The sequence below is a fragment of the Gossypium hirsutum genome, chromosome D11, assembly GCF_007990345.1.
Source record: "Gossypium hirsutum isolate 1008001.06 chromosome D11, Gossypium_hirsutum_v2.1, whole genome shotgun sequence".
Taxonomy (NCBI): domain Eukaryota; kingdom Viridiplantae; phylum Streptophyta; class Magnoliopsida; order Malvales; family Malvaceae; genus Gossypium; species Gossypium hirsutum.
The window spans coordinates 63,154,234-63,170,046 of record NC_053447.1 but is presented as its reverse complement, the minus strand read 5'-3'; the positions used below and the strand labels follow the sequence as shown (position 1 = coordinate 63,170,046).

Below are 15,813 nucleotides of genomic sequence, written 5' to 3'. Positions count from 1 at the left end.
TTGAAAGCATGTGAATTTTCTCAAAATTATGAAGATATTCAATCTAATCACTTGTTGCTTTTATAGAGCAATCTTTTAACTTTGGAACTTTTAAATTATGTTTATCATTTGAAGAAAGCGTTTTATGACTTAAAGAAAGCACAAAGAATATAGTATGATAAAGTTGTTGGATATATTATCTTTTGTGGTTTCTGAGTATCCGACTCAGATTCTAGTTTATTTATAAAATTAGAATCAAAGGAATATATCCTGATATTATCATATGTGACGAAAAAGATTTTACATTGTGAAAGAAACTCTTGGTTATGATCAATTATACAAGAGGTGTAATAATTTTATGCAGATAGATTTAACGATGCAAATTAGGCTGAAAAAGAATTAATTAAAAATTAGAATTCTGCACAAATTTATCTCCTTATTTAAACAATACAATGAAAATGAAAAAAATCGAGATAAATGATAAATCAATAATTTAAAAAATTATTTTAATACGATGGTTGATAATATTTGAATTTTCTTTATTTTCATTATAAAAACTCTTACTATAGTTATCACCGTTGGGTTGAACTCGTTTAAAAGGACTATTTTTAAGATTTTTGTTCAAACACACTTCAATTTTTTTTGAAAAGTTCTCCTGAGCATCATATTTTTTATATTTATGTTGGAATAATTTTTGGACACATACTTTGCTGCTTTGAGCAGCTAATTAAGCTAAAACAAAATTTCAAAAGCAAAGCTCCAAATTCAACGTTGAAAACCGCCATTGTCAAGGTCACTTGCGTTTTCCAAAGTTTCAACCTAAACAGATACCAAATATCACTATAAAATTTGTAAGGAGGGTCCACACTGATTGCACCATTTCCAATAATTTTCTGTAATCATTCAAACACCTGTAAAACACATTGACGTTAATGCAAGAACTTAGATTTGTCAAAGCATGTGCCGTATCAAAATTCCTCTTCTTCCTCCCCACACCAGCAGCCAACAAATCCTACCCCTTTTTATTCACTCTCTTTACCTCAGTGGGTCATTGTGTTTTTCCCATTTTGGTGAACACCTGGCAATGGTTTCACCACTTTTCTATAGCCATCTTTCCCTGCTTATCCTTGCAAGCATCCTTTGGATACTTGCAACAGTTGAGGCTCAAAGAAATGTAAGTGTAGGTGATTCCTTATCTGCAAATGATAAAACCATGGCTTGGCAATCACCATCTGGTGATTTTGCCTTCGGGTTTCAATCCATTCCTACTAAACAAGACCGGTTTCTTCTTGCTATCTGGTATGCTAAGATACAAGAAAGAACTATAGTCTGGTATGCTAATCGAGATAACCCTGAAACCGATCGAGACTCCACGATTGAGCTCGATAACAGCGGTCATCTCGTGCTTAAAGACCCTAAAGGCAAAGAGCTATGGAGGTCTCAACGCCTTACTGATGGTTCTCAAGTGTCCCATGCAGCCATGCTCGACACCGGCAACTTCGTGATCGCAAGCAAAAACTCGACCAACATATGGGAGAGCTTCAAATATCCAACTGACACCATCTTACCTTCACAAGAACTTGATATGGGTGACCATCTTTTATCAACTCTGGTTGAAACAAGTTACAGTAAGGGGAAGTATCAGCTTCGTTTCAATAGTGAATCTTTCATACTGAATCAAATAGATATGTTCACAGGAAAACCTTACGAAGCTTACTTTAATTTCGGGAACGGTTCTCGGTTGGTCTTCACCGAGTCAGGGTATATCCGAATCCAGAATCTGAACGGAACTCTAGTTGAGGTTGCACCGATAAATGCTGTTCCGAAACCGGACTTGTACTACTACAGGGCGACACTTGACTTTTATGGTGTTTTCAATCTCTATTATTATCCAAGGAACCCCAGTGGGGGTGGAAGCTGGTCCGTGTTGTGGTTTAGGCCGATGAACATATGTCGTCGCTTTATCAACTCAACGATTACATCCGGAAGGGCTACGTTCGGAACTGGACCTTGCGGTTATAACAGCATTTGTGAACCTATTCAGGGGAGGCCTAATTGTACATGTCCCCCTGGATTTTCTTTCTTGGATGACAACAATCAATATGCAGGTTGCAAACAGGATTATGCAAGCTACCCTGCAGATTGCAACCCTGATGGATCCACCATCGGGGAAGATCGGTTCGAGTTCAAGCCAATGTCGTTTGCGGATTTTCCTTTGGGTGACTATGGAGTAATTAAACCTGCAACTGAGTTGGAATGTAAGCAATCTTGCCTTCTTGATTGTTCTTGTGCGGTTGCCATTTTGCAGGATCCAACTCTAAGCAAAGATGGCAATGGAACTTGCTGGAAAAAGAAAATACCACTTTCCAACGGATGGTTCGACAGAGAGTCTGTTGATCGAACAGCTCTATTTAAGGTACTAAAGTCGGATGCCTCGACGAAAAGCCCGACCAAGTCAAACCGGAGTGACGAAAATCAAAATGAAGTTGTATTGATCCTTGCAGTTCTGTTAGGCACCTCTGCAATTTTCAACTTCTTTTCTTTAGCTGCAATTTCTATGATCTTCTTCTGCTTATTCCGAAGAAGGCTCGGGGAATTGAAAGGTGCTCATAGCAGAAGAGATTTAGAGACTAATCTGCAGTTTTTCACATACAAAGACCTCGAACATGCCACGAACGGATTCAAAGAAGAACTTGGAAGGGGAGCTTTCGGCACGGTTTATAAAGGAGAATTGCCATCAAGCTATGGAGATCGTATTGCAGTCAAGAAACTCGACAAGTTTGCTCAAGACGGCGAAAGGGAATTCAAAACTGAAGTGAAGGTCATCGGCCAAACTCACCACAAGAACTTGGTGAGACTAACTGGCTACTGTGATGAAGCCGAACATAGACTTTTGGTCTACGAGTTCATGGAAAACGGATCATTGTCAAGCTTCCTTTTCGGAATTTTAAGGCCTAGTTGGCAACAAAGACTGCAAATTGCATCAGGGATTGCAAAAGGCCTCACATACTTACACGAAGAATGCAGCAAACAAATTATCCATTGCGACATAAAGCCACAAAACATACTATTAGACGAATCCCTCACCGCGAAAATATCCGATTTCGGGTTGGCAAAGCTTCTTATGAACGACAAAACACGAACGAAAACCGGCATACGAGGGACAAAAGGCTATGTAGCACCAGAATGGTTTCGAAACATCCCGGTTACGGTCAAGGTCGATGTTTACAGCTTCGGGGTAATGTTATTAGAGATCATATGTTGCAGAAGATGTGTGGAAGTTGAAATGGAGGAAGCAGCAATATTAACAGATTGGGTTTTTCAGTGTTACAGCGAAGGGATGATTGAAAAACTAGTTGAAGACGATGAAGAAGCTAGAAATGATGTTGGGAAATTGGAGAAGTTATTAAAAGTGGGGATTTGGTGCGTTCAAGAAGAGCCAATGTTAAGGCCCTCCATGAGGATTGTTACAATGATGCTTGATGGAGCAATCCAAGTTCCTGATCCACCATGCCCTTTCTCACTCAACTCCATTTCAACATCTACTAAAACGGACTAGTTTATGCTATACAGATTTTGAGATGTGTTTATTTATTTTGTTGTGCTCTGTTTAAAGTTGACAGTTGTTTTTCTTTTGGTTTGGGGTATGTATAGGGAGTGTAACATCGTGCATATAATTATTTGTTGAATCTTGTAGTTGATGTACCGATGGATTGGGATCTTTTAGAAGACAGATTTTTCTTTTTGGTAACAAAAACTGTCTTTAGCTATCCCATTCCCACCACTATCCTGCTGCAATTCTCCAATCATAGTAGTCGCCAACGCTGTCACCCTCTGTGTGTACTTTTTGACACTCAATATAGTCTTGTTTATGGATTGAGTTACTCGTCCAAACTTAAAAGGTTTACTTGAAATTTGAAAAAATTTAGATAAAAATATTAGGGACCGGGCTCAAACTTAAACATTCAAGACTTGACCCATTTTTAAGTTTATAATAATTTATATTATGTTATTTTTATATATAATATTAAATATATAATACTACTTTGATGTAAATATTAAAATAATATTTGATTATATAAAAAATTTTAATAAATAAAAAATAAAATTATTAAATATTAAAATAATATAGTATAAATATTTCCTTTAAAAAATTAAAAAATAATATTGACGTATTTGAGCAAAATTTTAAACGCATATTTCAAGTCAGGCCAGATTTGGATAAGTATAAAATATGATAATATCATACTTAGATATATCTCGACTCGACTTATAAACGTTTCGTAACTTAAAGCACATTCAGTTAACCAGAATGAAATAAAATAGGAATCGAATAACTTATTTGGTAAGAATGGAATAAAGAGATAATAATATTGCCATGCATGTTTGATTGATTGAATGGAATATAATAATGATAGTATGAAGTTGTTTTTTTGTTAAGTAAAATGATTATGGAATATATAAGTAATAGACTTAAACTGATAACTTTATTTTTAGACAAATTATTTTTAATTGTGCCGATTGATTTTTAGCTTAATTGACATGGGCATTGTTTCTAATGTAGGAGGACGTCGGTTCAAGTGCGCTGAAGCGCATTATCTTCCTATTTATGGGTTGAGGAGGGGTTTTGGGTAGTTCTAGGTATTGCGTTAAAAAGAACAGATATAATTAGAACTTATAATGAGATTGTTCAAATTTTTTTTAATTATATTGACTAAAATACTCAAGAAAACATAAAACTATTATCAACTATTTAAAAATATAATTAATTAAAGTATTTTTACAATTATATTAATATATCATTATCAATATAATAATTATAAGCATTTAAAAATTATTTTTTTAATATTAATTGTCTAATATAATAAATTTAAATTATTTAATAAAAGATGCTAGACGTGAATAATATTTTACTAAAGTAAAATTTGTATATGTTATTTACTTTATAATATAAATCATATTTAATCCTATTTAAAAATATTTTTAGATTTGTCTAATATCTAAATTTTGCAAAAACAAATTAAAATTTCTATTTTTTTGAATATTCAAATACACAAAATTCGGATTTGAATCCACAAAAAATTCTTATATATATATAAAATCAAAAGTATAAGTATTTTGTAACCAATGGCATTAAACATCAAAACTTGAATTTGTCGTCCTTATTCGAATAAGTAATGCAAATTGAGATAATGGATATTAATTTGGGATATCCTTTCGCATCAACTGCAAAATAGAAATTTAAAAATCTGAATCTAAAAAATATCTAAATTGAATATTCCCGAATATTCGAATCTACAATTTGAATTGCCATCCTTAACATCCAAGAATAGAACCTAAAATCTAATGTCAACCAAGACATCATTTCAACTATTTAGATAATTAAAGTTTATAGTTCATTATACTGCTAATGGACTTTCGTTAAATTTAAATATGTGGTATTCTAATATTCAATGGAAAACAATTAACTATGTTTAAATAAGATAAGTAAAGAGATTAAATCTCTAACGTTTAAAAGTTTAAAAAGTAAAAGGACTGGAAGCATAATTATATCAATTTGTTTAATTTAATGGTTGAAATTAAGAACAAAGTAACGTCTAATATATTTTATCTATATAATCACCGCATGAGCCGGGTTGGGTGGGCCCGTCTGAAAAATGGAAGGGTTTGTGTAAAAATATAAACCCGAAAGATGAGCTTGAGCAAAAAATTATGGCCCATCTAGAGAATGGATTAAGCCTTGTGTAAGGTTTTTTTGGCCCGAGCCTAGCCAGAATATGAAAACAACAAAAAAACCTTTTTTTTTTTGCTGTTTTTAACTGCTTTTCCCCCATTTTCTTATTTTTTTCACTATTTTGCAACCATTTCATAATTACGTTGCTACTATTTTATTGTTATTATTTGGATATTGTATAATTCTTATTTTACTGTTAATTTTGTTACTATTTTTCACATTTGCTTGTTAAATTACATTTATTTTAGTGTTATTTAAGTATACATATATATATTTTAAATTTATTTTCATGGAAAACATTTATTTTAATATTTTTAGTATTTTTTATATATTATATATTTTTAAAAATATATATAAAAGAAATTACTACGGGCGGGTTAGGCCAGACCGGGTTTTAACATTTTTATTCGAGTCGAGTTTGTATAAAATTTTAGGCCTATTTTTTGGGCCAAACTGGACTCGAATCTAACTTTTTGTTGTGCCCAACCCAAACCCGGCCCGATTCATAGACACCTCTAATCATGAGTGCTTGATTGAGTGAAAAAGTGGAGGGATAGGAGGAAGGAAATGAAAAGTATAAAAAAAAATTGTGTTTTTGGTTAGGAAGAAAAGTGAGAGTAAAGAAAATAGGAGAGATAATAATCTGCAGAAGAAATTTAGAGACTAATCTGCAGTTTTTCACATACAAAGATCTCGAGCATGCCACGAACCGGTTCAGTGAAGAACTTGGAAGAGGAGCTTTTGGCACCGTTTATAAAGGAGAATTGCCATCAATCTATGGAAATCGTGTTGCAGTTAAAAAACTAGACAAGTTTGCTCAAGATGGTGAAAGGGAATTCACAACTGAAGTGAAGGTCATCGGCCAAACTCACCACAAGAACTTGGTCAGGTTAATTGGCTACTGTGATGAAGCTGAACATAGACTTCTGGTCTGAGTTCATGCAAAATGGCTCATTGTCAAGCTTCCTTTTCGGAGTTCCAGGGCCTAGTTGGCAACAAAGATTGCAAATTGCGTCAATGATTGCTAAAGGCCTTGCATACTTGCATGAAGAATGCAGCAAACAAATCATCCATTGTGACATAAAGCCACAATATATACTATTGGATGAGTCCTTCACAGCAAAAATATCCGATTTCGGGTTGGCAAAGCTTCTGATGAACGACAAAACCCGAACCAAGACCGGCATACGAGGGACTAAAGGCTATGTAGCACCAGAATGGTTCCGAAACACCCCGGTTACTGTCAAGGTTGATGTTTACAGCTTTGGGGTGATGTTGTTGATCATATGTTGCAGAAGATGTGTGGAAGTTGAAATGGAGGAAGCAGCAATATTAACAGATTGGGCTTTCCAGTGTTACAGCGAAGGGATGATTGGAAAACTGGTTGAAAATGATGAAGAAGCTAGAAATGATGTTGAGACATTGGAGATGTTGTTAAAAGTGGCTATTTGGCGTGTGCAAGAAGATCCATTGTTAAGGCCTTCCATGAGGATTGTTGCAAAGATGCTTGAAGGTGTTGTCCAAGTTCCTAATCCACCATGTCTTTTTCCACTCAATTCAATGTCAATGTCTGTGTCTACGAAAATGATCTAGTTTTGAATGTTGTTAAAACTGGACTGGGAATAGGTTAAAAAATTAGTACAATTTGAAGCTAACGTTAACTTCTTTCCACAAACGTCGCTAAAGATCATGACCTTTAGCGGCGCTTCCTCCATGAACGCCACTAAAGCTCATGGCCTTTAGCGGCATGAGCTTTAGCGGCACTTCTACCACAAACGCCACTAAAAATATGACTATTAAAAAAATATTTTAATTAAATAATATTTATTTCTATGATAAATATTAATATTATGTTTTATTTTTGAAATTTAAACTTTAAACTATATACTTTTAAGGATAAAAAATATTAATTAAATTAAATTTTCAATCAAAATTTTAACTTTAAAGCTAAATATAAAAATTAATAAATTTAAATTTAGAATTAAAATATTATGTTTAAATAAATGAACAATCTACCTCAAAGCTCATCTGATCTATATTAACTCAGCCAAATATAAAAGAAGCTACAAAACATGTAATAATTAACAATCATGGTTAAAGAAGCTAGTACACAAGGTAGCTACAAAACCCTGTTTCAATAACACCGAATTCAAGTTCCGACTAAGATAAACGACCATGGAATGCAACATTAAATAACACTCCACTTGAAGAAGTGCTAAGCCTTGCAGATACCTATCTCCACCAACCACGGGGCTTGCATTCCATTTGTAACATCACATTCGGCAAATGCTAATTCACAAGCTTGCATGAGTAGTGGTTTCTTCATAACATGAGCTATCCCGAATAAAAACTGCCAGGAAGAACATAAAACGGTACAATGAGCCATCTACGGATGAAAAAATTGCTTGAATTGTCTTTTGGACCAAAATTAAGGTGAATTATCATAACAGAGAGAATTTGGATGTTTATGCAAGCTAGTAGAGATCAACTGAAGGCAATATAATAGCAGCATTATGAGTAATGACAAGGTTACCATGGTCATGGCCGGTTAGCAACACACTGTACGTAAAACTAAAATTAAGATATAATAAACAGAAGCACGAAAATTCTAGGGAGGTAAAACTGCAGCTTACCTGCTTGAATGTAATTGATCCATTCTTCTCCACATCAAGGAAATCATGAAGTTTAACACAGCCACTGCACGAAGAGATCATTAAAAACTATTAAAAGAGAATGGAACGTTATATCTTTGTGTTTCTGAACTAGAGATGGTGCAGTTCTATGAGTTGAGCTGGCCCGATAACAAGAAAGGACTACCATAAATACGTTATACCTAGTGTCCGAATTCATGGAAAGAAACTTATCCAGAAAGTCCACCGCCTCCAAGCTGCTTATATGGTACAGCTGAAAAATGATATAAAATGTTTACCGAGTGAGCAACTTCACAGAAGCCAATCTAGACAAGGTTAAATCAAGTTCAAGTTCAAGTTCAAATACAAATGTATTTTTATGGAAAGACGAATAAGAGTTTCAAATTGGACTCATAGATTCAATCCTGACCATTTCAACCATATAACTCCAGGGCCTTTCCTGCAAAATTTATGTTAAAAGAATTATTAACACTAAAACAAATAGATATTCAGATGAATCACGTGTTACGAGACCCAATTCCTCACAAAGTTAACATTAGTTTTATCACTTAAAAACGTAGTAAAAAAAACCACCAAGAGAAGCACACACTTGTTGCAGTTCAGCAGCTTTCATTAGGAGCATTAAATCCCCAAACGAATGAGATGTTTGTACAACATTGAGAGCACTTGCCATAGCTTGACCAGTCTGCCGACAAACATACGACTTAATCAATAATCTAGAAAACCCGACACTACATATTTTAAATCGTCTAATAAAATTATTAATTTTTCAGTATTATTAAAGTAGAAATGAAATTATTCTAATAAAGATGTTATTATATAGTATTGTTTCCCTAATTCCTCTAGCCACTTCTAGTATTATTTGTGGTTAATGAGCTTCAATAGACAATTTTTAACCCCCTCCATTAGATTTTAAGCAAAGCTTATAATAATAAATTGTAATTTAAATAAATTACTGATGAAGAAAAACTCTTCTAAAAAGAACACAATTTTTGTAGAAGATAGATTTGCTGACAAGTTGGGTCTGGTTAAATTGGATGGGATTAAATCAGAAAAAAAAGTTTATTTACCATAACATTCTAGTTTCATATTTATTCCTAGCTATCTTAAAAATTCAGAATATAACAGATGTGCAACAAATGATAAAAAATAAATATACTATGCTGAACAATTGTATGAAATTCTCACTTGTATAAACTCAAACATATCAAAGATAGATGTAAGCAGTAATCAAAACTTACCCTCCAAACAAGATAAAACCTATAAGTATATAAGCTTCATTACATGTTACCTTGGTGGAGCGGACATGTTTCAAGGATGACTCTAGTTGATGCTCAAGCTGCTCAAGCTTCTTGGAGTTCTATAGACCCAAGTCTAATAAACGCGAAGATTCCTGTTGAATCAAAGGACCAAACCAGATTGCACATAAAATTGCTCTTATTCAAATACTTTTAGTAATTACAATCATGGAGTAAGTTGAGTATACACTTCTAAATGGACTAATAGCCTATCAAACTAATATGGAAGTCCAAAGCTATGGTATGGTTGTCAGACTAAACACCTCTGAGTTCATTGCAGTTCCTCATATCTAGCTTTTAGTTTTAGGTACTCCCTGTAGCTGCTCTGTGACAACAAAGATTAAGAATCATATGTTTTAGATTTTTAAGCAGAATTTTTAAGACACAATCTATCAAACATGCAATAACTTAAAAACTGATTTCACATACGAAAGTGAACCAACCAAAATCGGTTAGTTATAAACTTTTTTAAGGGAGTTGATTCTTAACACCAATACTACGTTCATAAAAAATAACCTCCTTGCATAATTATTTCTCTTTAAACTCATTTTTTTCATGCATGCTGGTGCATCTTCACACTCATGCATTCATTTTAAAAGTATTACAAACATTAGTTAGTACTCCTGATTTTTCCCAGGCTCCAATTATTTCAGCAGCTCATAGTTTGAAAAGAATTAAGTCATTTAATATTTCCAAGCAAACCACACTAAATATACCTCTTCTGGTGGATCATAGTATATTCCACTGTATGGGATTTCACCAGCTGCTTGAACAGAGAACTTGATCCAAGCAGGAATAAAATCCTTAACCCCAGATCGAGTTTCCATGCGAATCTACAATCATATGGTCAAAAAGTTAAAATGCACAAATGGAAAAGTAATTTAATTAAATGGTAATTGACATTATCATAACAGCTAACCAGAACAGGGTCAAAAAATCTCTTCTGTTCTTTTTTCTTTCTGTTTTTTAAGGCTGGAGTTGGTTGGATCTCAGCTACCTTAAATAATTTTGTTTGACTTCGAGCACCCATTAAATACATTAATGCCAACAGATACAAAGCTTTACACAGACAGATTATAAAGGTATTTTGCTCCATTCCATTTTTTTCTGAAGAAGTTTCAAAAGATGTTAAATTTGCATAAATGATCTTAGAAGCAAGTTCTACAACAGGAAGAGCTTAAACAATAGAACTTATAATCTCAACTAGTGAAAAGAGTAACATATATATTTTAAGATTCTTTAATATCTTAATATGATAACAAAGCCCAGGTTTTTCCTGATCCTCCTACCCCCCACGTGAAGTTTTACTAGCCCTTGAGAGGTTGTACATATCTATGACCCTGTGGGGCTACATGTAAGGGGGAGTGTTAAGTGGTATTCTCTCTCATCTGTTAAGTCTTGGTTTTACTGTTTGTCTTGTTTTCAAATCAGGCCCTTCCACTTATAGTCAATTGGTTTTAGGTTGGATGCTTAACACAAGTCATGTAAACTTGTCACTTTTAATTTGAGTTAAATTTTAGAACTTGTCACATAGACTAGCAACTTCCCACTCAATTTTCCACCTCTTTCTCGCAACCAAAAGAAGGAAACACTGATAACAGAAAAAATAAATTATCTCAAATTCAATTCGTGCAATTATCATATCATTTTTATTTTCTTTCTCATTTTACATTTTTTTTTCTCGGCAACCAAGCAGGAGTTAGACCACTAACAAACAAACTAAAAGCTTACTTTCTACATCTAACTATGAAAAAAATAAAGTAATCGAAAATATAAATTTTTGAAATGTTCATCAATCTGCAATTTTCTTTCTCGGTTTCCGGTGCTTTCTCAGTAACCAAAAGGAAACCGCTAAAATTACAACAAAAAGGAGAAAAAAAAAAGAAAGCTATTCGAGTTGAAGTCATGCAATTTTTAATTTCCTTCTCAGTTCTTCATTTTTTCCTTCTCAATTTCCAAGTTGAGTTCGCGAAATTATTACATAAAATTTGCAATTTTCCTTCTCAATTTCCAAACTTTACTAGAAACCAAATAAAAACTATAAAAATTAAACGATAAAAGAAAATATAACCTTGTGAAAGGGACCGACGCGCTGCTCACCGGCATAAGACTTGACGTTCCTCATCACCATCTCGTTAATTACTAACGTCGGTCCTCGAGATCCCACTTGGGCCTGCTCTGGCTCGAAAGTCATGAACTCATCCTTCGTTTCCATCCCCATACGGAAAAAAGCAGCTGCTAAGTCAACTCACTGCTATTGAATCGGTTTGAGACTTCGATACGAGTTGATGGAATAAACAATTAAAAGGAAGATGAAAAAGTTTAAAAAGCATTTGAGCGAAATTTCAGAAGGGATATTTTAGCGGGAATTTGAAATGAAAACCACGCGTCAGAATATTTGCGGCGCTTATAAAAAGCGCCACTAATTGAATTTTTTGTTAAATTTTGTAGTGAAAACGGGCTGTTTTGAAAATTTTTAATACATGGTTGCAACGTTTTTTTGTTCAAACGCCGTTATTGTTTATTTTTTACGGCGTTTTTCTCACAAACGCCACTAATAATTGACTTTTTTATAATTTTATATTTAATTATTATATAATTCATATCAATTTTAAATAAATAAATTTTGAAAATTTAAGTAATATTTAAAAGAATTAGATAAATTTTAAATCTTTTATATAATTTTTTTATTTTATTTGTTATAATTTAGTCTTATGCAAAATAGATTGTTACCCATCCATATCAATCTGTTACTTTTTATTTATTTATTTATCAATATTTTTTAATCTAATATTTAAATATATCAAATGGTTTAGATTAAATATTTTGAAATATAAAAGCATTAATTGATTGTATAAAATTTCATCATTTAACAAATCTCAAGTAAACCATATAAGAAATCTCTTAAATAATTTAAACTATAAGAAATAATTTAAATAATTTAATATATAAATTAAAAAATACCAATTACTTTAAACCCTTAACCCTTATCCTCTAGACCTTGAATCATAAAACATAAACCTTAAACCCTTAACCCCTAACATTAAACCCCAACCCTTAAACTAGAGGTGCTCATGGGCCGGGCCGGGCCTATAAAAAATTTCAGCCCGTTACCTAGGCCCGGGCTCGGCCCGGCCCGAAATATGCGCCTGATAGTTTGCCCAGGCCCAGCCCATGAAAAAAATATGAAGCCCGGGCCCGGCCCGGCCCTTTTTTTGACTTAAAAGTTAAAACTAATTGTTATTGAATTTATATCAAATATCAAATTGTAATTTTTTTGTATATAATGAACAAAAAAATAAAATAAGATTATAATATATTAAAACAGTATATTACATTAAAAATTATTGTTTTAATAAAAAAATTAACAATATTAATTATTTAGTTAATAACATTATAAAATATAAGCACCATTTTATGTTAAAAAATAAAGTATAGAAACTAAAATTTAATCATTTTGGTAAAAGGATATAAAGATTAAAGTTTAGTTGTAACTTGTAAGCATAATGGAATGAGCAAAGATTTGAGTTTTGGTAAAAGGATATAAACTGGTTATTTATCTATGCTAGCCTTGTGATACAAGATCAAACTTGTCACATGTTTAAGTAATACTAAAAAAACACACATCATTTATGAAAAGATCTGGGTTTGATTGTTTCGAAGGAAAGGGTGTGATAGCAACCTCTAAGTGATAGCAACCTGACTGGGCCTGCTGTTTTTCTGCCTCAATAGCTTGTTTCTGCAATAAAACAAAGCAAAAACAAAAAAGATGAGATTAAAATTATGAATAACATGTACAAAATACAATGGGAAATGTTACTACTGCAAGAAGTGAAGTAATAATGGAATGAGCAAAGAGTTGCAGCATCTACGCCACTAGACTGCAAGAAGTGAAGTAATAATGGAATGAGCAAAGACTCGATTTTTCAAAGAGCTGGTACTGGGATTGTCATACAAGAGAATTTAAAACAGTGTTGTACTAAGAGAATTTAAAACAGTGTTCGAGAGCTCATCAGGTTCACTAAATTTAAGGAATACCTCGACCAATAGAGATATGATCTGTAAATTCACAAGAAATATCAATATTATACATAATATTAATTATAGATATTGATCCCATTAGCTTACAAAAATGTATTTTTACTGTGACAGTACAATCCTTTATAGATTGACTTTTCCTCAACAAGACCCCAAATAAACAAAGTTGGATGTAATTTAAATATAAAAATTTGTCTTTGTAAAGTTAAATGGACAATTTAGGCTTACTCAACCGTTCCATATCATTTTAAAAATATATACTTAATAATTTTTATTTAAACTTTAAACAGTTTTTCTTTTAATTTGAAATTAAACAATTTATCTAAAATCTGATTTTTTTTATTGAAGTACTAACTTCATTAAAAATGGAAATCGAAGTACGAATGAAGTCATTTCCACTGCATATAATCAAACTTCCAATTCTTGTTATAAGGGCACGTTGTAAATACCTATCTAATGAGACTTCAACAAGATTTCACTTTTATTTTATTCAATATATTCATTCAAGGCAATCAAACATCCTCAAAAACATCAAATTATAAATCCATATCAAATCTTCAGATACAAAAAAGAGATATGAATGAATCAAGCTATGAAGGAGAACACCAATCAACCAATGGTCAAACAACAAAGAGATAATAATTAGATTTCATATGGAACATAAGAACGCAAGCCCAATCAGCTACCTTCAGTTTTAAAAGGAATATGCCACTGAAAGTGAAAACCAATCCAAAGAAAATCAATACAACATAATCTCATCATTGTTAGCCCTCATTCTAAACAAACATGAACCCAGAAAAAAAAAACAGGTAGGAGATTCAAAACAACAAAGATCCCATATATAGCACAAAAAACAAACAGAATTATCTCAGAAACACAAAAGAACATTCAAGACCAACCATTTATAAAAACACCCAAGAATAAAAACCACTCAAATCGCATGAAATGAAGAAAGGTCCACTAATTTAATCTTTGTTGGATGAAAGCACAAAGATTGCAAACACAGGAACATTAACCCCAGAAAGAAAAAATGGAAGAATGAACAATCTTACCTCTCAATAGCCAGATTAATACAAGCAAGGACTTTAATAGTCGTGGAGGACCGGACACCGGAGGTGGAATGGTGGATCGGTGGAGGTGGTTTTTCGATTTGGGGAAAAAAATGGAGGAGGGGATGGGTTAGGGATTTATCAGATACACGGGAAATGGGAAATGGGAAATGTAATAATAAATTTTAAAAATAAAAAAAATATTAATTATATCCAGGCCAGGCCGGGCCCGGCCTAAAATTTTTTGCCCATTGCCCGACCCGTTTTCTAAACGGGCCTCTTTTTTACCCGAACCCATATTTCGGGCCTATATTTTACCCGAACCCTCCCAAATTTCGGGCGGGCCGTCGGGCCGGGCCGGGCCGCCCAATCCATGAGCACCTCTACCTTAAACCATAAACCATAATCTCTAAACTCATAATTCATAAACCTTAAAATAATAACTCTTAAACCCTAAACCCAAAACTATACAACTTAAACTATAATGATAATTAATTTAATATTTTAAAATTAATACTACCTCTTTTATGATAATTAATTCAATATTTTAAAACCCCTAACTCTTAACCCTCAACCCCTAATCCCTAAACCTTAAACCCCAACCATTAATCTATAAACCATAAACCGTAACCCTTAAACCTTAAACGCATAAACCGTAAACCATAATCCTTAAACCCATAATTTATAAACCTTAAAATAGTAACTCAAAAACTTTAAACCCTAAACCATATACCCTTAACCATAAACCCTAAACAATAATGATAATTAATTCAGTATTTTAAAATTAATACTATCTTTTTTATGATTATATAAGAAATTATATAATATATAAATTAAAAAACAATCAGTCATGTACCTAAAAAATTTTAAAATTATTTTAAATAATAGTATTTTAATTTTTGAATATTCAATTAAAAATAATTTGAATTTGAATTAATATAAATAAACAAATTAAATAATAAATAGACAGATAAAATATTTTTTGCAGCGCCTTTTCAAAAACGCCGCTAAAAATAGAGCATTAGCGGTGCTTTTTCAAAAACGACACTACAAATAGAGCAATA

At 32.7% G+C, this 15,813-nt stretch overlaps 2 protein-coding genes and 1 pseudogene across 12 annotated transcripts; 2 read left to right on the top strand and 1 right to left on the bottom strand.

Annotated features, from left to right (window-relative positions):
* Positions 1–997: 997 nt before the first annotated feature.
* Positions 998–3,859, top strand: LOC107939865 (G-type lectin S-receptor-like serine/threonine-protein kinase LECRK3). The gene has a single exon (XM_016873248.2). The coding sequence runs from the start codon at positions 1,064–1,066 to the stop codon at positions 3,536–3,538; it is 2,475 nt and encodes an 824-aa protein (XP_016728737.2). The 5' UTR covers positions 998–1,063; the 3' UTR covers positions 3,539–3,859.
* A 662-nt stretch (positions 3,860–4,521) lies between these two features.
* On the top strand, positions 4,522–7,306 carry LOC121223217 (G-type lectin S-receptor-like serine/threonine-protein kinase RLK1; annotated as a pseudogene).
* A 420-nt stretch (positions 7,307–7,726) lies between these two features.
* LOC121203610 (lysophospholipid acyltransferase LPEAT2) lies at positions 7,727–14,929 on the bottom strand. 11 transcript variants are annotated; one of them, XR_005920733.1, is made up of 11 exons: positions 14,753–14,918; positions 13,345–13,401; positions 11,734–11,913; positions 10,379–10,495; positions 9,926–9,987; positions 9,656–9,757; positions 8,954–9,049; positions 8,711–8,803; positions 8,547–8,617; positions 8,347–8,410; positions 7,727–8,063 (listed from the first exon to the last, which is right to left on the bottom strand). XR_005920733.1 is itself a non-coding variant. In XM_041104790.1 (11 exons), exons 7-11 carry the CDS (start codon positions 9,035–9,037, stop codon positions 7,929–7,931), a joined length of 384 nt encoding a protein of 127 aa, XP_040960724.1. In that variant the 5' UTR covers positions 9,038–9,049; positions 9,656–9,757; positions 9,926–9,987; positions 10,379–10,495; positions 11,734–11,913; positions 13,345–13,401; positions 14,753–14,918; the 3' UTR covers positions 7,727–7,928. The 11 variants fall into 11 exon arrangements, 8 of the variants coding, with proteins under 8 accessions (XP_040960724.1, XP_040960727.1, XP_040960725.1 ...); XM_041104790.1 differs by having other exon boundaries at positions 8,774–8,803; XR_005920731.1 differs by having other exon boundaries at positions 9,656–9,987.
* Between the last annotated feature and the right edge of the window lie 884 nt (positions 14,930–15,813).

Bases quoted from the DNA above. Each gene is read 5' to 3' on its own strand.
- LOC107939865 (XM_016873248.2), top strand. From the start codon at position 1,064: ATGGTTTCACCACTTTTCTATAGCCATCTTTCCCTGCTTATCCTTGCA.
- LOC121203610 (XM_041104793.1), bottom strand. From the start codon at position 9,037: ATGGCAAGTGCTCTCAATGTTGTACAAACATCTCATTCGTTTGGGGAT. The intron at 8,804-8,953 runs GTGTGTGCTTCT...TAAATTTTGCAG, and splicing joins AAGCTGCTGAACTGCAACAA to GAAAGGCCCTGGAGTTATAT. The intron at 8,618-8,773 runs GTCAGGATTGAA...ATCATTTTTCAG, and splicing joins GGAGTTATATGGTTGAAATG to CTGTACCATATAAGCAGCTT.